Source organism: Clarias gariepinus, chromosome 3, assembly GCF_024256425.1.
Source record: "Clarias gariepinus isolate MV-2021 ecotype Netherlands chromosome 3, CGAR_prim_01v2, whole genome shotgun sequence".
NCBI classification, from domain to species: domain Eukaryota; kingdom Metazoa; phylum Chordata; class Actinopteri; order Siluriformes; family Clariidae; genus Clarias; species Clarias gariepinus.
In genome coordinates this window covers 27,487,644-27,508,781 of record NC_071102.1, presented here as the reverse complement: position 1 = coordinate 27,508,781, position 21,138 = coordinate 27,487,644, and the positions used below count along the sequence as shown (strand labels likewise).

The window sequence follows — 21,138 nt, the reverse complement described above, 5'->3', positions numbered from 1 at the left end:
ACATTAGAGAAATCGATTTATCGATCTAAAACGGTACTGGCGTCTATGACAAGCATCCCATAATGTCTCTGCAAAATTTCGAACCAACCAAAGAACACCAACCAGCACGTGGAAACCATTTGACGATGGGAAAGCAGTTCAGAGCAAAAAGGAGAAGATACAGTATGACACAAATCCTCTGGTGAGGACAAGGAGCAGGTGTGAAAACCGCTTGACGTGTGTGACATGTGTTTTATTTAGCCCATTTGAGCGAGATGAAACCTGGCCGTTTGGGAAGGTGTGAACACACCAATCACACACCGAAAAACGGAGACCATTTGGCCTGCTTCCAGGAAACCAGAAGCAACAGAGAACTCCCTGAGGCAGGACGACAAAAGAAAAAAAAAGTGGGATTAAAAATTATGACAGTCGTAGGAGAGTCAAGGCAAAGACTTCTGACAGATATAACAGTTCTGCATCCTGATCACGCTACGTTCACATGCTCACTTGGTTACTTCACAACAATCACACAGTGTAAACAAAACACTATTAATTTACCAATCAAGCGAATGACTCAATGACTCCATCACTATTCTCATCCCACTTCCTCATTTGCAGTGTTCCAATATTAGCTCGCGCTGACCGTCACAACGCTCGCTCGCTCAATTCCACCCAATCAGGGACAGTCTGAGAGACAATACCAGTCAATCAGAAGTGGGGGGAGGGGTTTACATTTTGGCGACCTGTTTTCTGATTGGCTCCTTTTGTTCCTCTGTGTCCCTCGATGTGTCTTCTGTTCTTAATCAATAGCCCCCGTATGTACTTTATCATTGCATGCATTCGTTTATTTTTATTACTTTATTTTATTGTAACAAATTAGTATATATTGTAGATTTTCTGTTGCCATTTTGACACTCATTTTTTTTTTAGATCACAGTCATGTAAGCATTTCTCTGTTTATCATACTGTTTATGGTTGTGTATGTGAGAAATAAAAATTGGAAATTTGTATTAGAATTTTTTTTTTATTCAATCCTTTAAACTATGCATTACTGTTAACATTCTGTTTATGTGCAAAAAACTTTTAAATGTTTTAACTTCAAGGGCTCTAAAACTAGGAAAAGTAATTTTTTTTTTTTTTTTGAGTGCAAAAGATTTGTGGACTACCACTATGAAATTTATTATAGGGCACATAACATTTTATTTCTGTTTGGCCGGGATGCTCATATCAATTAACATCAAATTAGGAGCAAAAAGACTCAATCAGGTCAGAAATGGGGTTAAAAATAGACTGTCTTTAAAGAATTGGGACACGCAAAAAAAATAATAAAAATCTAAAATTACACAACCACATCGACAGCTTGTCTACTTTAATGCTTTCGCTGAGAAATATGCTTGTGTATCAAGAGGATTAAAATTTTTTTTTAAATTGCTGTTTGCACCGAGATCCGCTTCAGTAACAAGAGTCTGCTTTTACTTCTCGTCATAAATGGGTCATTTTTAACCTACGAGTCAATTGAGTGTCCGTGTCAGGATCGAGCATTTCAGCATATGACTTTCGGATTTATATTCGTTCTGCAGAGAAAGTCAAGGTCAGGGTGTAAAGCAAGAGCTCGGATACAGTGTAGCAGCGTCGGCACTCTTCGTACTGTAAGAGATACCTCACCGAAGCGCACACGAAATCTTGGTGGGGTCTTGTGTGAAAACAAAAGCGAGAGCAATTTTTTTATGACAGTCTGTCCATGAAGAACGATGCAAAAGCAGGCACGCCCAAAAAAAAAAAAAAAAAAAACATTTAACAAAACAACGGCGTCTGATAGCGCTGGGTTTCTCGACAAAAAACAAAAACAAAAAAACAAACAAGCTGAGGTCAGCAGTAAGTGTGTGTGTGATACGCCTAAAGCTGAGGTAGAGATACTGCTAGAACCTCCTACGAAGTCAAAGCGGGCAGACGGGCCAAGCTAAAACTTTTCCAAGGTGCTGCGTTTCTTTCCTAACCTGGCTGAAACCTTTACCTTCCACTTTACTGCTGCACTCAGCCGGATCTTCTCTTCACCTTGATAAGTTTTGCTTTGACATGACCTGCATTACAAGAGGGAAAGAAAGAAAGAAAAAAAAAAGTGTGTCTCTCTGGGACACACTCTTACTCTCTCACCCTGTATCAGCACCGACTCACTCAAGACAAGGTCCCACGCTGTTCGTCACACTCCTCCTCCTCCTTAGATGGAAAGCTTGTGAATTAGTGGCACATTGCACGATTAATCCAAAAGCACCTGCCATGGATCCTGGCACAAACCCAGTAAATCTCGACTTTAGAGAAAAGTCTCTGGAAAAACAAGTGCAAGAAAGTGTGAGCGCTTTAAATCCGCATGATCCAAGGAGTGCTTTCGGGATCGCAGCGGGATTCATGTGGATCGGTGTTAGAGCAGTTCATTAGTGTCATAACAAACACTCGCGTGCTTGGGTAATGACAGTGCCAGCGCTGGAGAGGGTGGCACAGTGGAGGAGGAGGAGGCACAAGAGAGCGGATCACCGCAGGGGCACGGCCGGATTATTTCTAGCACACGCACCAGGCCACGAGCCAGCACATACGCTGGGTATCAGAGAACGAAACTTTTACAGAAACCCTCACAGCCAATCCGGGCGAACACAGCTGGATGGAGTCAGAGCATGCAGCTGTAGCAAGTGAACATCTGCACAACGTTTCCTCTCCTCTCTGTCTAAGAAGCGAGTGCCAGTAAGAGCAAGGCCAGATCGTCTTGAGAATTGAAGCTATGCAGCGCACCATAAAGCAACCTGCCAGACCTGATGAGCTTATTGTTCCGAGGAATTTTACTGACGAAGAGTGTTTGACATACACAAACTTTTTAATAAAACTTATTAACTCCATATAAGTACCAGCTGACAGGTCCAAAAGTCTCCCAGACATCTTTTAAGACTTATGTGATACGCAACCCTGTCGTCTGAGACGCACACAAACACTGTACACTGCGCTCAAACGAAAAAACTAAACACACGAATGACACATGCTGGAACAATTAGGAATGTTCAAACATTTTCATTCCATTCAGACACAAACACACACAAAACAATAAGGCCTTATTTCTTACTTTTTTAAATGGCAACAAAATAATCTGTTTGTTAAAACGGACAGTTTGTCCTTCGTTATCACGAGGTCGCCTTGTTGGCAAGTTTAGCAAAAAATCATACTTACTAACGATATGCCTGCTGGAAAAAAATGGGTCACGCTTTTTACCAACTTTAGCTTAGGGGTAGAGCTTAAGACATTGGACTTCTGTTTGAAAGGTCACAGGTTCAAACCCCAGCATAACCAAGCTACTCTTGATCAAGGCCATCAAACTTCAATTGCTCTAATGTATAATGAGATAAAAGTCACTCTAGATAAGAGTATACGCCAAACGCCATAAAATGTAAAAGGTTGGCAAAATTATACCCTTATATCATAGTATATTCCCACACCATCAGGGAAGAAAAACTGCATTTATGTGATACCCTGGTCATTTATTTTAGTACGTTCAGTTTTGTTGGTGTCCGTCTCGCTGGGGCATCTGTGACCAAAACAGCAAGTCTTCCAGGGTATCCTGGGTAATGTCAGCATACCACCAAGAAGAACAAACCACATCGAACATAAGTAACTGTGGATGCAAGAGGAAGCTGTCTGAAAGGGATGTCTGGGTGCTAATCCGCATGTATCCAAAAAACATAACATCCCTCTGGCCACTTTTGCACATGACTCGTATCTGTCGTTCCCAAGAAGAATTGATGCTGATGCTGTATTGGCCGCAAAAAGAGGACCTACACCATACTAATGAATTATTGTGGTTTAAAAGCAGCCGTTTCAGTCTCATTGTCCAACCCCCTGTACATGTGACAAATAATGCAATGTTCAATCTAGACTCATCAGACCACACAACCTTTTTTTTTTCATTGCTCCAAAATCTAATCTAGCAAATTAAAGCTTTTTTTCGGATTAGGTGGTGTTTCTATGGACACATAGTGGTTTAGTCCCAATCCTAAACAGTGAGTTTTCTTCTCACCATGTGTACTTTTACTATTGAACACAGCTATGGTTTTGACTGTAGATTACTTCACCAGTACTTCACCAAGTTGCAGCATTTTTAAATTGTACGTTTGTTTGTTCGTTTGTTTTATTGAGCTTGATGCTGGCCAACAATTTGACCCTTATTTTTTTTTGGCCTGGATAGTGTACACTTTGCATTATGAAGATGTTTTCAAGTACTGTGATATAATCTTTTTGGCACATCACCAACCTCTAATCCTTTTAAAAAGCTCTTAGTTATAAATTCCCCCAGACACATCCATTCTAACTCGTTGCTCAGATAATAATCTTCGCTCACTTTCGGCACTCGGAGCGGGTGCTGAGCGGCACATGACGACGCTTCTTTGCTCAATTCCAACTTTATAAATTATATATGAGAGGAACAGACACGCAAGGGGAAGTAAGCAACGTTGTCCATTTCCCTAGTTATGGGAAAATTCTGGTGAATTACACCTAGCGACTACTTTTTATTGTTTCTCTGCTGTGACTGAGCAGTTCATTAAAATATTTGTCATCAACTGATAAGTGAAAGCTAAAAGTAAGTGTACCCAAGTTCCAGACAAAGCTCCTACTGATTCTGCTTCGTTTGCAAGTCTGTGACACTGACACCTCCATTTGCACCTGTCTTTTTCTGTAATTAATCTAGAGGCAGTAATTACATGCATGGCAACTTTCATCTCAACTGAAAAAGCAAATTAATCTAAGCCTACAAACTATAGACAGAGAAGGAGGACGAGGAGGAGGAGGGGTGTTGATGTACCTGCTGTCTGAGAGTACCTGCTGGTTCCTGAAAGCCTGGTGGGCAAAGCGCTGCTTCAACTTCTGCGCAAAATAAATAAATAAATAAAATAAATCTGTTACAGACAAAGTCAGTGAAGAATCTATCAGCAGGGGAACAATTTTCGAAGTAACAACTCTGCTGAAGGGAGTCGGGGATGTTATAGAAGAGAAGCGAGGAGGGGGGTGATAGGGTGCTAGAAAGAGAGAAGTGAAAACTAAAATCCCAGACACTGCTGTAAATTGACAGCGCAAAGTGAGTGAGAGACTGAGGAAGGAAGTGTGCAAGGGAATTTATATCCATGTGGCATGAGCAATAAATTCAATTGTACAGCTCTGATCTTAAAAAGCTCAAATCTAATGAAAAATAAAATCGTGGAGAGCAAGGTCAGAATGTGAGCCGGGTGTTCATAATGCATATAATAACCATGTGCTGGAAAATCAGCTATACGATACGCTGCACTTTAATATGGTCGTTATTCATTCATCTTCAGTAACTGCTTCTATTCAAGCCACAATGCGATGCCAGACACTATCCTGGTATGTATTCACAACATCAACTGGACATACAGTCAACATTGTACCTGATGTCCATCTCAGCTCACTGTGCTATAATCAACTGTTTCTATAATAACATATACAGGCAACGGATAAGCAAAAAGGTTCTTCAAACTAACCACACGTGAACGTTGGCATCCACTGTTATTAACCTGATGACTATGTACAGTACAACATTGCAGTTGGTTTAACTGCCACCAAAAAGTGTATGGTATGTGTTTTTGGGTTGCTGTATACACACATACACAAGAGCATGATCTCTCTCTCTCTCTCTCTCTCTCCGTGATAGTCAACATAAAATCAGAAAAGCTAGTACACGCGGCAAAGGCGGTGGCGCCTGCACGACTGTCAGCCACACGAGTGACTCAACTAATTTGAGATGACTGGAATCCACTGTCACTGTGAAAAGAGTCTTCTGACAAAACCCTCAAAAACAACCGTGCCAACAATGTGGCATTTTTTTGGCAGCTGATAAATGAGAAATTATCAATTTTCACAGACAAAGAAAAAGACGTGATGCAGACAGAAAGTGCCAACACACATATAAGTATGAAATAAAACACTGTTGTTTTAGGACAATAACGAGGTGCTGTGATGCAGGTGGATGTAAAGAAGCGGCGTATTCTTCTCACAGCACAGCAAGTTTACCAACAATTACATTCCATACTAACTAACGAAGAACAAGCCATACTTCTTATACATTTACAGTAATGTATAATGTTGAACACTTAAGCTGGAGAATATAAACTGGCAATCCTTTTCCAGAAACTGGAAGATCTCTGTCCAGAAGACTTTGTGACCAAAAAAAACTTGCTGACTGTTACAAAGTGCTGACAAGACAGATTCTTTACACAAACCTTAAACAAACAGCTCTTCCCAGAAAGCTACACCACACTGCACAGATGACAGCTTTTTTTCTCTCTCTGCTAAATAACTGCACAGGTTTAATCTGTTTATAATATGCAGATCATTGTGTGAAGGAGTGTGCTATAGTTCAGGAACAGGAACCTTGCACCAATGAAAAGATTCAAAAGTTCCTCAATGGAAAGTTTGGGTTTTTTTTAATAATATTTTGGTTAGAAAAATACAAAAATAAAACACAAAAAAAATCTCGTTATATTGTTGCTATTTGCTTTTATGCTATAAGTTGCTATTTGTTTTTAATTTGCACAAGGAAAATTAAGCATGACAGGCAATCAGGACTAAAGCCAGATTAAGACTTTAATCACTGATTTGTCAATCCAGGTTTAAAGTTATGTCTTAAACAAGCCTTGACTTAAAATAAAACTTTAACAGATCACAAGATGAGTGTGTGTGTGTGTGTGTGTGTGTGTGTGTGTGTGTGTGTGCCCTGTGATGAATTGGCACCCCGTTCAGGGTGTACCCCGCCTCATGCCCAAAGTCTCCTGTGATAGGCTACAGGCCGACCCCCCCACAACAATGTGTACAGGACAAAGTGATATAAATGATGATGATGATGATGATGATGATAATAATAATAATGATGAAAAACAAATCACAAGAAAATGCTAATAATATTTACATCAAATCATGTGATCAACTTTAAAGCATGCGCTGGAGAACTTTTTATTTAAAAAAATCTAACTTATATTCTTTATCAACTTTAGTAGAATTAAAATAAACAATAAACAAAATAAAATAAACAAATCCTAACTCTGTGTACATTAATGTACTTCTTTTTTACTGGTGGAGCAAAACATCCAAAACAAACACTGCAACCCAAACACTCTGCTGCTATAAATATCAAATTCTAACCTTTGAGACTCGGGGGATGTTTATTCAATAAACCAAAAAAAATGTTTTTTTAATAAGCTGTAAGTATATAAAGTGAAGCTTAGGTTTAGCCCTACCTGATTCAGAGCCTGATACAGCGACACATCAGCGCGAGCGACACCGCGAGCCGCGGGTCACGAGAAGGAGATTCACTCCGAGCGCGCGCTTCACTCTGAGCTGAGCGCTGAAGTAAAAAAAAAAAAAAAAGGCACGAGCGTTTCTCTTTAAAACCCCGCAACCCCCGCAAACCCGCGTCCACAAATCTGACTCACCTGAAGCGGCAAATGGAGCGCTGCTCCGCCCGAAAACTGCTGCGGGGAGTTTATTTTGTAGCCGCTGTAAGGTCTCTGCGCTCCGCTCGTCTTTCTCTCCTCCACACAGACAGCGCTTGATGCTTTCACTTCCTCCTTCCTCCTCCGCGTGCTGGTTGGTTCAGTGCCGCGGGCCGCAGCGACCAATCAGATCACTGCAAATCCCGGGCACTGAAAAGGGGGCGGGGCGAAGAAGCCGCTCCCACTGCGTAGTGCCTACTACAGTCCTGCAGAGACGAGTACGCTACGGCAGTGCACCGTCTACAGCCGAGCACACTGCTTAGTACGCAAGTATGCGGCTTTGGACTTAACCCAGCGATTTCATTCATCGTGAAATCTAAACGTGACAGTATTACGTAGCTTGTTTTGAAGTATCTTTTCAGCTGTTTATTAAACACAAGACAATTGCATTAAACATGGACATTTACACTATGACTTTATACTTCATATTAGACAACAGACAATGGATTCAGTGATCTGTGATATGATTCACAGATTAGCCATGGCATTAAAATCATTAACAGATCACATGAATAGTGTTGATTACATTGTTACCTGTGAAGGGGGAATATTTATTTAGCATTAAGAGAACAGTCCGATATGGAAATTGATCTGTTGTTAGTGGTTAGCACTGTGGCCTATCACCTCCAGGTTCCAGGGTCGATTCCCACCTCGGGTCAGTGTGCATGGAGTTAGCATGTTTCCCTGTTCCCTCCTGATACTCTGGTTTCCTCCCACAGTACAAAAACATGTAGTCTCTAAATGAGTGTGTTATGTATATATGTATGTGTATGTGTGTGTGTGCCCTGCAATGATTGACACCCCGTCCAGGGTGTACTCCGCCCTCGTACCCCAAGCCTCATGGGAACGGCTACATGCCCCCTACTTTTCTGTATACAAGAAAAATCGGTACTGTATAAACAATGAGTAAGTATTGGAAGCAGGAAAAATAGAAAAGTGCAAGAATCTAAGGGGATGAAAACGAGTAAAAGATTGTCATGGCTAGACACCTGGGTGGAAGCATCTCCAGAAAAATGGCTCCATGAGCATCAGAACTGGCCTGGTTTGATTAATCATTTTCTTTTACATCATTTGGATAGGCAAGTGTGTGTCCATATGCTTACCAGAGGAAGACACAGCACCATGCATTATGGGAAGAAGACAAAGTAACAGAGGCAGTGTGCAGTGCTCTGCTAGGAAACTTTGGTCATTTGTTTGGATGTCACTTTGACACATTACACACATACATGCTTAAACATTTTTGCAGACCAAGAGTTGGTTTGCAGACCAACTCATGGCGATAGTAGCCCCCAATGCCAGTGGTCACTTTCAACAGGATAATGCACCCTGTCACACTGCCAAACTACAGATAAACATGACAAGGTGTTGACTTGGCCTCAAAATTTCTCAAATGTCAATCTGATCGAGCATCTGTGGGATGTGATGGACAAACAAGTATGATCTACAGTATGCAGGCTAGGTCTCTCAACTTACAGGACTTACTGGAACTCCTGCTAAGTCTTGATGCCAGATACATCATATCTTCAGAGTCAAACAAACAAAGCTTTTCTAGTGGCAGTTATGCAATATTGGGTGGGTGTTTTTATGTCATGACTGATTAGTGTAATTCCAGTCTTTAAAAAACATTTTGCAGGAAAAGTTTAACATCCACCAAGCAAAAAACAATTTCAACTTTTTTGCATGTAAATGATTACATTGTGTAAAGCTGAATTTTTATGATTTATTGGAAGATTGTATATTACTATGCAACTGAAGTCTGAATTAAAATTTTTATAGTCATAGTTTAACAATAATAATATCTGGAAAATGTGTTGTACTTTTGGATTTTATTACATTTTGCATGTGTATTTAAATTCTGAAGATGATTTAAATAGATTTATTCATTCATTCTTCTTTTGTAGCTGCTTAAACCTGTTTGCAGTCATCATCATTCTGGAGTATCTATTGGGAACACTGGGCATGAGGCAATAATATACCAGGGATGAGGCACCAGTCCAGCAGTGGACACTATGCATATACTGTACATACTTGGTGCAGACAATTCACCTACTGACAATTTTGGGGAAAACCCTACATGCACACTAACATGAGATCAGAGTTCAACTGAAAATATTGGCAAAGTTGCTTACTGTGCCAGTGTGTCACTTCATACTTTATGCTTTTTAAAATAATAATAATAATAATAATAATAATAATAATAAATAGAATCATATTATATGCTTCATTTGTATGGCTTAAAAATATAATTTAGCTTTAAAAAAAACATTGGAAAAAAATTCTAATTAGCAAAACTGATAAACTTTTAGCAAAATCGATAAAATGCAAAAATTACCTGTAAGACAAATAGTCTAGTCTGAACATCTCTATCACAGTGGTGCAAATTTCATTACAGACCTGGTTTTGTTAGTTTAACATATTTGACATTTAGCAAAATCAATTTCTAATTCAATTAGACTTATGTCTGTGAATCTAGAATGACTGATCACAGGTAAAACCATCCTGCCATGAGAATCACTTCAATACATTCTTCTTGGTATATGGATTTTGCAAAAAATGTTCAATTCCGATATGTACTGTATGGAAACTTTTGGGACAACCTGTAAAAGTCGCTTTATAAACCTAGTTAAGAATTGATATTTAAATATTGATCTGTATAGTCATTCAGTGCATTAGTAATATCCATTTGAAATACCCTTGGGGAAAAATGTAATCCTTACCTAAACGTTTTTTTAATCCAATTTTAATGTATCACTTTAAAACACATTTTGCCCTGAATTGAGCTTTGTGAGGTTACTTTCTAAACAGCAGAGCATAATCGCCGCTGATGTACTGCATGCCCGGACACTTTTTTTGCTTTAACGGTTGTTGACACACATGGTTTGGCTAACAAATTCCTTTATACAGTATATTCAGCTTTACTGTGCTTTAGTGTAGAGAATGTGGTTTCGCTGAGCCTGAGGAACATTATTAAAGCTATTCTGTGATACCGATGTCTCCACTGAGATAAAAGCGATATACACACACACACACACACAGTCTTAATACTATTTTCCATTTAATACCTTAGGCCACATACCCAGATAGAGTTACCATGGAAAAGAGGGGTGGCAAGGGAGGCCCATGGCGTATACACACAATTGCCTAAGGTCAGCGATTTTACCAAACCAACAAATTATTCCAAATGCACATAAAATCTGTCCCATGGCTACAGTTAATAGCCGTTTCATCAGATTTACTGACTTCTGGCTTTCTGTTCCAGCTGTCCAGCTCATGCATATTAAAATGGTTCTTAATTATGCTGTTTTTATGTAAAGTTTTGTGCAAAATATAGTGCATAACACCACACAATCCAAAAATATAAATCTTTTATTATTCATAGGATTAAGGAGGGAATGTTTTCTTTCACTATTTTTCTCCTTCTAACTGCAGAACCACTTATCAACCACAGTATCAACCAAAAATCCATGCACTGCATTGACAGCGTATGTGATATCACTGCAGACAACACATCAGTATAATTAATCATTTCAGAGACTAGAGGCTCATTTAGAGGGCTCCGTTTTAACAGGATAGACAATGTAGCTTAAACTGCCTTAGCCCTCGGCTCGAAAGTGCTTGGATATCTCGAAATGTGACACAAGAGCCGATTTGGTAAGAGCGTACAAGTTATTAATTTAAGTTAAATAACCAGATCCAGAAGGATGTATTTTTCTTATCTAATGGAACTTTACCTTAAAGAATTACAATAAATATAATAAAACAATTTGTAATGGTTTAATGTTTAAACAATGGTAAGGATACACTGCCTGGATCTCAAATATTTCCCTTAATTACAGCACACATGATTCCTCATGCTCCCAGAACCTATCTTTCACTATTTGAGTCCTGAAACATGCCTGTGCCATCAGGGGGGAAAAAAATGCATGGATGTGATAACCTGCTCATTAAGTACATTCAAGTCATCAGCTGACTTCATTTTAGTGCCACGTAACATTGCCGAGCCTAGAACTGACTGACTTCCCTTGACGTACACATTGCTCTGAAATAGGTTAAATCTGGACTCAACATGACTTCTTTCAATACTCCAAAGTCTAATCTTTATTCTCATGGCCACACAGCTTTGTGAACATTTGAACATCAAACATTAAGTGTATAAATCTGCATTTATATTTATTCCAACCACATTTCTTCCACAAAGTTGACGATTTAGCACTATCCTTTCAGGTTTTAATAATGTATTAGTAAATTAATAAAGTGTTTTTAACTCAGTGCCTTCATTGTTTTCTTTGCTTGATGCAGCTCAATAATTTTACCTTTCTAAAATGGTACTGAGAAGCTGGAATTAGGCAAAGAATTCCATTGACTGGTCAGTCTACTTGTATAGGTCACAATGAAAACCATTATAAATTATTTTCTCATAAACGCATTCCACCATGATCATGTGTAATTGAGCTTAGTGTCAGTATTGTTGTATAATAGTATATAACAAGTATATGAATACACATGAAACAAAAAGGTGTTTAATGACAATTTTCACTTCATCCATGTATTTACAGAAATACAGTTGCATTACCTCATAACATTTTGGGGAATTATTCAGTATTATTGCAAAGCTTAAACATTTTCAGAATCATTTCCTAACAAAACTTACATACATAAATATAGTACAGCAGCGAGCAATATTCCTCTTTCACCACACCCATTCAGAGCTGACATTACATCATCTTCAGTCCCGGACTGAAGCCTGCGACACAAACATGACAGCTTTCTGATATGAGACAGAGCTTAGAGAGACATCACATAAGCAAATGGTTTCTGATGACAAGGGGAATTAAATGCCTGCATGTATTATTAAGCAGAGCCAGCAGGGTAGGAGGAAGAGCAGAAGGGGGTGGGGGGGGCAGAAAGCAGCCCCTGTCATCTCCCAACGGACCAACAATAACAACACCCCCTCCTCTCAGTCTGAGCTTTCACTACTCTTTGAGGACTTGTGCTTCTTATTCTTTTGTTTCTTCTTCTTTTTCTTCTTCTTCTTATCCTTTTTCTTTTTCTTCTTCTTCTGGTGGGCGTGGTGAGAAGAGGATGAGGGGCTGGAGTCTGAGTCGGATGTTGTATCCTGTAGGAGCTGCCTCAACTGCTCGATCCTGTGGTGAGCAAATGGCACAGGATCAATATAATCAGTTTGTGAATTCTAAGTGAAGATGCCATTAGGATTCATATTTATAGCAAGAACACTTACGCGTGGTTTATCTTTAAAACAAAACAAAAGAAGTTTAAAAATCAAAATTTAATGCGCTTTAACCAGGCTCAAGCGTAACATTTCTTTAAATTGACTAAAACTGCATTGATCCGATTCTTATATAGTGGCCGGCCTACACTGCAGTGCAAAATAACTTATTCAGCCACTCCCGAATGTCAATTCACAACATAGCAGGCCTTTTTTTCTGAGAATCTTCAACGTCTCCTAGACGCCTGTATCCCTAGGAACCGCACAACAGCGACCCCCTGTCTCTTTTCTCTATTGATTTTTTCTCCTGCTGCTCAGAAGGTTGCATCAGTCCCAACGCCGAATCTGTTTCTTGACTCTGGCTTTTAATAATCCATGCTTTGTTTTCTGACACGCGGCTGCAAACCATCAATAAAAAATAAAAAATAAATTTTAAAAAATCAACACTTTAATGCTGAACTGAAACCTTTCGAGACGGAAGAGAGAATAATGTTTCGCATTGCTCTGACCACAACCGTCAAAATAAGTTACTAAAACCAACTGGCGTTCCTGAAAGACAGCGCAGTAATTCTTCTTTACTTTTCAGAAAGTTTCTACCACTACCAGTATTTGGATGCTAAACTGACTCCTTGGTGTACGTTTAATTCCTCCCCCAGCAGAGTTTAATGACTGGCTTTGTAACAGAAACAATGTCATCGCACACAACATGATAATTACAGTGAACCATTGAGTTACATAATCACTGTGAATAGGATTATTAAAAAAAAAATAAAAAACCCGCATACACACATGCTGTCATATCAACCCAGGCCTCAATCTTTTGTATTATTATTTTTTTTATCTTATGCCTATTGATTGATTTGATAAGCATACAATGCCAATCCTACATTGCAATCCTACACCAAAGCATCACAAGAACCTTTCCAACCAGTCACGGTATTTCTATTCACAATTTATCAGTATTCTTTTAAGAAGCGTTTAATTACTCCCTTAGTTGCAGGAACTATTGCATACATAATGATAATTACAGTGAGCTGTACAATTACATAAGTGATAAGAATAGAAGAATAAGATTTTTTTTAAAGTGCTTTGTCATGTAATTGGGCTGTTTACACTGGGAAATACATTACAGAGTTGCTGGGAAAAAAAACAGGGCTTGTAGTGATGTCATAATGTAAAGTAATGTAAAGTTTTTACAAATTGTTTATCATGATAATTACTAGGATCTAAACAGTGCAGGACTAAAACATCATACTGCGCTTGAGCTAAAAGATAACTGGAATATTTTATTAATAATCTCTTTAATATAATATTGAGTAAGTCTGTTTATGCCACCAAAACAAGGATGCACATTTTCATTTGTGTTCTGACATCTATTTATTGGAACCAGCATTAACCTTGCAGTATTAACTAGCATCAATGTGAGCTACATTAGCTCTTCCATTGGATGGCACTTCGTCCTGCCCGCTGCAGCCCCGGGAAATTTCCTTAAGAGCTGCAATTTGGAGTTACTCTGACCCGATCCTCTAGCCATCACAATTTGGCTCCTTTCACAGTTACTACAGTCTTAATATCTCATTATATTGGCACCTGGAAGTGGGTGGAATATATTAGGAACCAAGTGAAAATCTTGTCCTTGAATTTGATAAGTTGGGAGCAGAAAAAATGGGTAGCGTAAGGGTTTGAATGACTGACAAGGGCCAAACTGAGGTCTGTGTTAGAGCAACTCCAAAACTGCAGCTCTTGTGGGATGTTCCTGCTCTGCAGGTAGCAGGACCTACCAAAAGTGGTCCAAAGAAGGAAACCCAGTGCTTCAGCATCAGGGTCATGGGTGGCCAAGGCTTACTGATACACATAGGGAGCGAAGACTGGTAGCGCATGTAGTCCAGGGGTAGCTCAGTGGATAAGGCATTGGACAACGGCTCAGAAGATCCCAGGTTCAAACCCCACAACCACCAAGTTGCCACTGTTGGGCCCTTTAAACAAGGCCCTTAACCCTCAACTGCTCAGATGTGTAATGAGATAAAAAAAAGAAAAGAAAAACGTAAGTTGCTCTGGATAAGAGCGTCTGCCAAATGCCTAAATGTAAATGTATGTAGTCCGATCCAATAGAGCTCTTTTGTGCACGTGTGTAAAAGTTGGTTAAAACTCCAACAAATCTCTCTCGTGTTTTTTTCCCCTTGGTATCTTGTGATATCTATTTTTCATAAATTAAAATGAAAGATCAGTAAAATGAAAGATCTCTGCACATTAGAACACTGAGGTAGGAACCATGAAGGATGATAAAACTCCCATTTCAATTAACAGAGCACAGGAAATAAAATTATAATTATTTTCTCTCACTGTTGTCTCGCCGCTATATACAGAATCCAAGACACATTTCTTAACCGGGGCTGCTGTAGTCTACTTTATTCACTAGATCCTTTTATATTCAAATGAGTTCTACGTCTCTTAAGCTAGACTTCACATGGCATGATTTACTATCTCAATGCGGCACTAAAAATCACATCAGGACCGCAATTTCGCTGCGTGACCTTCCGAAGTTAAATGTCAATGATGCCACTGATCATCTCAGTCTGACAAAATACAAAATACTAACAAGCAGTCTGTGTGCTTTTTGTCACAGATTTATGTGCTAAAGAAATAAGGACATGTAAGTCTCTAATGCCACTGTTCACTTAGTGCTGCTTTAATCAGCTGTGATTTTTTTCCCCCCACTCCATCAGTGACAACCTAGTTCGCCACTGGAATTAAAGAACCATGTGATCGCATTATAAATAAACCTATCCCCAGAGGACTCCAGAGTTTGTTAAAGAAGAACTTCACAGAACAGGAACAGCCCAGACACTCCACAAAGAGTTGTTAGGAAGAAAAAGGTATTATTTGAGGAGGGAGGAAAAAAAAAAAAGTCACGTGAATTGATGTCTGGATGCTGAGCAAAAATGTGGAAAATGATTCTCTGATTGAAGTCAAAAATAAATAAACAAATGAACTACTTGACCTTGGCATAAAGCTCTACGTTTGGCGGCTTATTTCATGAGAACGTCGTTCCCACAGTGAAGCATGATGCTGGTAGCATCAAGCTGCAGCGGGGACCGGGAAACTGGCCAGGTCTGAAGGCAAGATTGGTGGAGTTAAATATAGAGCAATCCTTGAACAAAATCTGTTCCAGTCTGCAAAGGATGTGAGACTGGCGTAGAAATTGACCTTCGACAGCCCTAGGCATGCTGCCAAACTTACAGTGGAGGGGTTCAACTCCAAGAAGCTAAATATGTTAGAATGGCCCAAAGCCCTGACCTCAATCAGATTAACCCTCTCTTCATTTATCCTGTGTCACACTGTGATGCGCACTTGATTTAAACACAATTCAAAGAAAAGCTTGAGATCACAAAAAGTTATAGCGAAATAATAATACGTCTCAAGCCATTAATCAGACACTCTACTCGTCTTTCACATTCTCTGATGACCAACATGGTCAGTTTCTTTAAGAAATTCAGGGATGCAAATTTAGAAATAATTGCTCGGCGATGATCTGTTTAATCGATAGATTATTTAAGGTTAACTGCCGTCTAATTGTGCTTCCTGCCCTTGAACTTTAAAACAGGATGAATTTCCACCGGGATAATAAAATGTCTGTTAAATGATAAATCTGAAAGGTCACGTTACTGCTGTGGTTATTAGACAACACTGCGCCGTTGGAGCAAGTACTCAGCTTTGTGGACACTTTAGGCAAAAAAAAAAAGTACCTCGTCTCCTTCTCGTTGCGCTTGTTTTCCCTAATGATGTCATACATCGGGTCTTCATGTGCCTGCAAGCGAATTACTGATTAATATGCGCACAGTTCAGGAAACGGCAAGTAATACAAGTGCCAAGTTGATGATGAAAATAATCTGCTGACATTCTCTTTTTTTAATTATATACCTACAAACCAAACCGGGTTTAGATCTATCGGAGATCTGTTTTTTCTTACAACAGAAACATTAACATAACCCAGACCCCTGTTACATAACACATTATTGTCCATTGGCTGATGATTAGTATGTCATGTTATTGTAAGACCATCTGGGGGATCAGACATGACTTTTAATGAACTCACCACTCTGAAATGCTCCAGTTTCTGATTGCCTTTGATGAAGAAGGGACATTCTCGGTCTCCGGTCCTGTGGCCGTAACGCTTGCATCTCCAGCCTGATATACACACAGGGCATCTTCAGTGGATTTTAAATCAACCACTTATAAAAGATCCTGTCTTATACATATTGCATTCTCATAACACTTACTTATGTGTTGCAATGCTGGTTCTCATTTACGACGATTAAAGTTTGCAATGAAAATGTTGTAATTAAGAGGGGAGTTCAAGAATAAACAGACTGCCCCTGGATGCAGGACAAAAGTGACACCAGCTGGTGCAAAGGAGTCAGTAAAGACAAAAAAAAAAAAAAAAAAGCAAAAACAAAAAAATATAAAAATGTAACAAAATAAACCATGAGGGAGTGGAAATGAATTAAAGTGGGAATTACTATGACCTAACGATTAGATCTGTTGACAAGCAGCGATAAAAAAATGTCATAATTTTTGTTATATCCTTTTGCTAATTTTAGTATATAATAATTACACGTTAACTACAAGCAGCTGGTATGATGATTGCAGATTATACCCCGATCAGCCATAACAATAAAACACAAACCTTTAAGCCATTAAGCCCATTATTGTGCAAGTCCTCCTTGGGCAGTTCTGGGCATGACTCCACAAACCCCCCGGAGTGTTACTCGCAGATCCTTTAGGTCCTTTGGGCTGCGGAGTGGGGCCTTCATGGGTCTGGTGTCTTTTTATCTTGCACAGCATTTACTTTTTTCAGCGATTTTCGCTGTATTGGCTTTTTTTGTGGGATCAGACGGAACAGGCTGGGCTTCGCTCCCTGCAGGCTGTGGATGTCCATGATCCTAACACCAGTTAGTCAATGTTAATATGCTAATATTATGTGGCGTTAATGTTGTGGCTGATCGGTGTATATTTTCTCCACTTGTCTATATAAATATACACATTTTAATTTTTAGACTTTATATTTTAATAAGAATTTGTGCTTTTTCTTTGGCAAATAAACAGCTAACTTTTTCTTCCCTCGTGCGTTCCCCTTCGCATTCCTCTTCTCTAACAAAAACAACACAAACCTCACCAGAGATATAATGTACTTAAACTAAAACATTTAGTTCTGGTATATTTTGTTTTTTACACACTCCCTAAACTCTCTCTCCTCACAGGGTGTTAATGAACAACACCCTCATAATGTTCTGCAGCTGGGCAGTATTCAAATGATTCAACCCTGAGGGTACACAATAACCCTGTGCACTTCTCTGTTCATAGGGAGCAGGGATTAGCACGCGGGACTGTTCACAGGAAGAGAGATCACTCACACTGCATGACTTTCACCTCCTTGCCCAGAGGCATCCACAGGCCCCTGGTGGGGGCGTGAGCCAGGAAGTCCCTGGCGTGCTCGTTTCCAGGGGCATCAGGAATACAGTCCTCTGGTTTCTCTTCATCTTCCTGAGCAAAAGATACAGAACTTTCAACTTAAAATATTCAGGTTCAAATAAAAGGGAAACTTGTTTACAAAATCATATTTTAAAAATGTTGCCATTCCTCTAAAACCCTACAGATGGCGCACTTTAAACTATTCACACCCTGGCATGCAGCACAGCATCCTGTGTGGAAGGAGCAAATTATTTGCTGTATATTTTAGTATTGCAACAAAAACTTTTAAAAACTAATATGGAACCAGGATATTTCTGAAGCTGTAATAATTACAGAATTGCAATAAAAACCTAACCTGTGGTTATAATATCTTTTATCAGATGGTCCCGTCCCTAATCGGTAGATAGCCAGATACAGTAGATTACTGGCAAAACTAAATAAATAAATCATTTCAGAAAAATCTAATTACTGGAATTGAGTTAAGAAATGTTCCAGCACAATATCAAAACCCGGAAGGATAGTGCTGAACCGTCACCTTTGTGGAAGAAAGGTCCTCAGAAAAAAATCTCGAATAACTGCATGATAAAAAAAAAAAATCCACAGTAAAAACCACAGCTATGTTTAATAGTGAAAGTATGAACATTTCCACACACACAATGTGATGAGAACTAACAGGATTGGAACTAAAGAGCTGTGAGTCCATAAGAGAACCACTTCTTAGTGAAACTAATCAGAAAAATAAGGCTTCGATTTGCTAGGCAGCATAAAGATTGGACTGGGGAGCATTGGAAAAAGGCCAAGTGGTCTGACTGACCCTGTTCCAGAGTGATGGGTACATCAGGGTAAGAAGGGAAGCGCATGAAGTGATGCACTCATAGTGGCCAGTGTACAAGCCTCTGGAGGCAGTGTTGGCAGACTTCGTTAGCGACTTACTGTACATTTTTATCTCATTATACCCCTGAGCAGTTATGGGTTAAGGGCCCAACATTTCTCAGGTTTGAACCTGGGACCTTCTGAACCATAGTCCAACACCTTAATTACTAAGCTACCAATGTGTTATGATCTAGAGTTGCTTCAGTTGGTCAGGTCTAGGCTTAGCAACATTATACTTATAAAATGAAGTAAGGTAATAAAATGAAGTCAGATGACGACTTGAATGTCCTAAGTGACCAGGATATCGCATATATGGAGTTTTTCTTCTCTGATGACACAGGCATGTTCCAGGACTCAAATTCTGAAAGAGCATTAGGAATTATTTTTTTCTTTTTTGATGGGGGGTATTTTGGTCCGTCCATGTGCTATTCGGCACATCAGGCAATGGATACTCTCAACCCTGGAGAAATATCCAAATATATACACTTTAATATGGAGTTAGTCCCCCTTTTGCAGCAGCTACAACAGAGTTTCCACTCTTCTTGGAAGGCTGTCCACAAGATTTTTAAGTGTTTCTGTTGGGATTCATGTAGAGCATTTATGAGCTCAAGGCACTGATGCTCAATAATAATTCCAGTTCATCGCGAAAGTGCTCGATGGGGTTGAAGTCATGGCTCTGTGTGGGCCAGTCAAGTTCTACCACACCGAACACTACGTCTTTATAGTCCTAGCTTTGTGCACTGGGGCACAGTCATGTGGGTATAGAAAAGGGCCTTGCCAAACTGTTGGAAGCATTGTCCAAAATGTCTTGGTATGCTGAACCATTAAGACTGTCCTTCACTGGGAACAAGAGCCCTGATAGAAACACCCGAATTCAATAATTTGCAGGTCTGGCCAAATACTGTACTTGTCCATATAGTGCATACCTGTCATCTCTTTGGTAGTTGCTTAAGGGGTTGGGTTGCTACAGTAGCTCGACGCCTGATTGTTGTTGTTAAGTCTTTCAGCTGCTCCCGTTGCCATCTCGCACCATCTGATCGGCACAGGTTTTATGCTGGAAGCTCTTCCTGACACAACCTTCCCGTTTTTATCCGGGATTGGAACCGGCACTGCATCATTCACACACTACAGGCAATATGGGAACGGTAATTATCCCACCCTGCGTGTCTTTGGACTGGGGGAGGAAACACGAGTACCCGGAGAGAAACCCACCAATCACAGACAGGAACATGCAAACTCCATGCACACAGGCCCCAAGGCGGGAATCGAACCCGTACCCTGGAGGTGCGAGTCAATGTACTGTATATTGACCGAGAGACAGATAGAATTCTGATTTTAACAAACCTTTATCAGTCCAGGAGGAGGTTGCTCATAGCTGGAAAGGAAGAAAGAGAAACATTTACATTACTTGTGATCACATCTCAAAAATAAAAAAATAAAAGCCTGATAGAGTTTAAAGTCTTTGTGTAAATGTCCCAGTACTTACAAAGTCTCCACATGTTTGAGTTTCTGCACCTCCTGACTGAGCTTCACAGTGTGTTTGTGGTACTTCTCCTCCTCTCTTGTGTCCTTCGGTCTCTTTTTGTCTCGTCTTTCGTCTCTCTCTTCTCTCCGTCGCTTTCTGTCTGACATGGCCCTCAATTTGGTTAATTTGGTTGTGGTTAATTTAGTGCACAAATACACGCCATGTAATAATAGTACATGTTTTTTAAAGGAACGGCTTACTATCAACTTCCGGGAGAACCGCATGTCAAATTAAAAGTCCCTCCGGAGTGCGCCGCTTCTTTTAGAGGGGAAAAAAAATACATAAAACGGTTTTAGCCGCATAGGGTCAGTGTGGTCTTTCGTTTATTTATTAATTCAGTTGGTTTCTATACTGCTTTATCCTGTACAGGGTCGCAGGAAGCCTGGAGCATATCCAAGGACATTTCGGTCACAAGGCGGCGCACACCATGGACAGGGTGCCAATACTTTTGAATCCTCCAGAGTCTTCGGTTCGAATCTCGCCTTTGGACTTTGGAAGCAAACCAGAGTACCTAGGGGGGA

The 21,138-nt window shown here is 39.8% G+C and overlaps 2 protein-coding genes across 5 annotated transcripts in view; both read right to left on the bottom strand.

The window, feature by feature from the left end:
• The window catches only part of elmo1 (engulfment and cell motility 1 (ced-12 homolog, C. elegans)), a 106,308-nt gene extending 98,707 nt beyond the window's left edge, over positions 1-7,601 (bottom strand). For 2 of the 4 annotated variants that reach the window (XM_053491356.1, XM_053491359.1), the window contains exon 1: positions 7,461-7,601. The gene's annotated coding sequence lies outside the window, so the exon portion shown is untranslated. Of the gene's footprint in view, positions 1-7,265; positions 7,288-7,460 lie in introns of those variants that run through there. The other 2 variants (XM_053491358.1, XM_053491357.1) reach the window with 2 other exon arrangements.
• Positions 7,602-12,024: 4,423 nt separating this feature from the next.
• Positions 12,025-20,817, bottom strand: rp9 (RP9 pre-mRNA splicing factor). The gene is made up of 6 exons (XM_053493259.1): positions 20,579-20,817; positions 20,437-20,467; positions 18,162-18,291; positions 16,844-16,935; positions 16,494-16,555; positions 12,025-12,664 (listed from the first exon to the last, which is right to left on the bottom strand). The coding sequence occupies exons 1-6, from the start codon at positions 20,722-20,724 to the stop codon at positions 12,478-12,480; spliced, it is 648 nt and encodes a 215-aa protein (XP_053349234.1). The 5' UTR covers positions 20,725-20,817; the 3' UTR covers positions 12,025-12,477.
• Positions 20,818-21,138: the final 321 nt, after the last annotated feature.

Bases quoted from the DNA above. Each gene is read 5' to 3' on its own strand.
- rp9 (XM_053493259.1), bottom strand. From the start codon at position 20,724: ATGTCAGACAGAAAGCGACGGAGAGAAGAGAGAGACGAAAGACGAGAC. The intron at 20,468-20,578 runs GTAAGTACTGGG...CTTCCTTTCCAG, and splicing joins CTCAAACATGTGGAGACTTT to CTATGAGCAACCTCCTCCTG. The intron at 16,936-18,161 runs GTGAGTGATCTC...TGTGTATATCAG, and splicing joins GGAGGTGAAAGTCATGCAGT to GCTGGAGATGCAAGCGTTAC.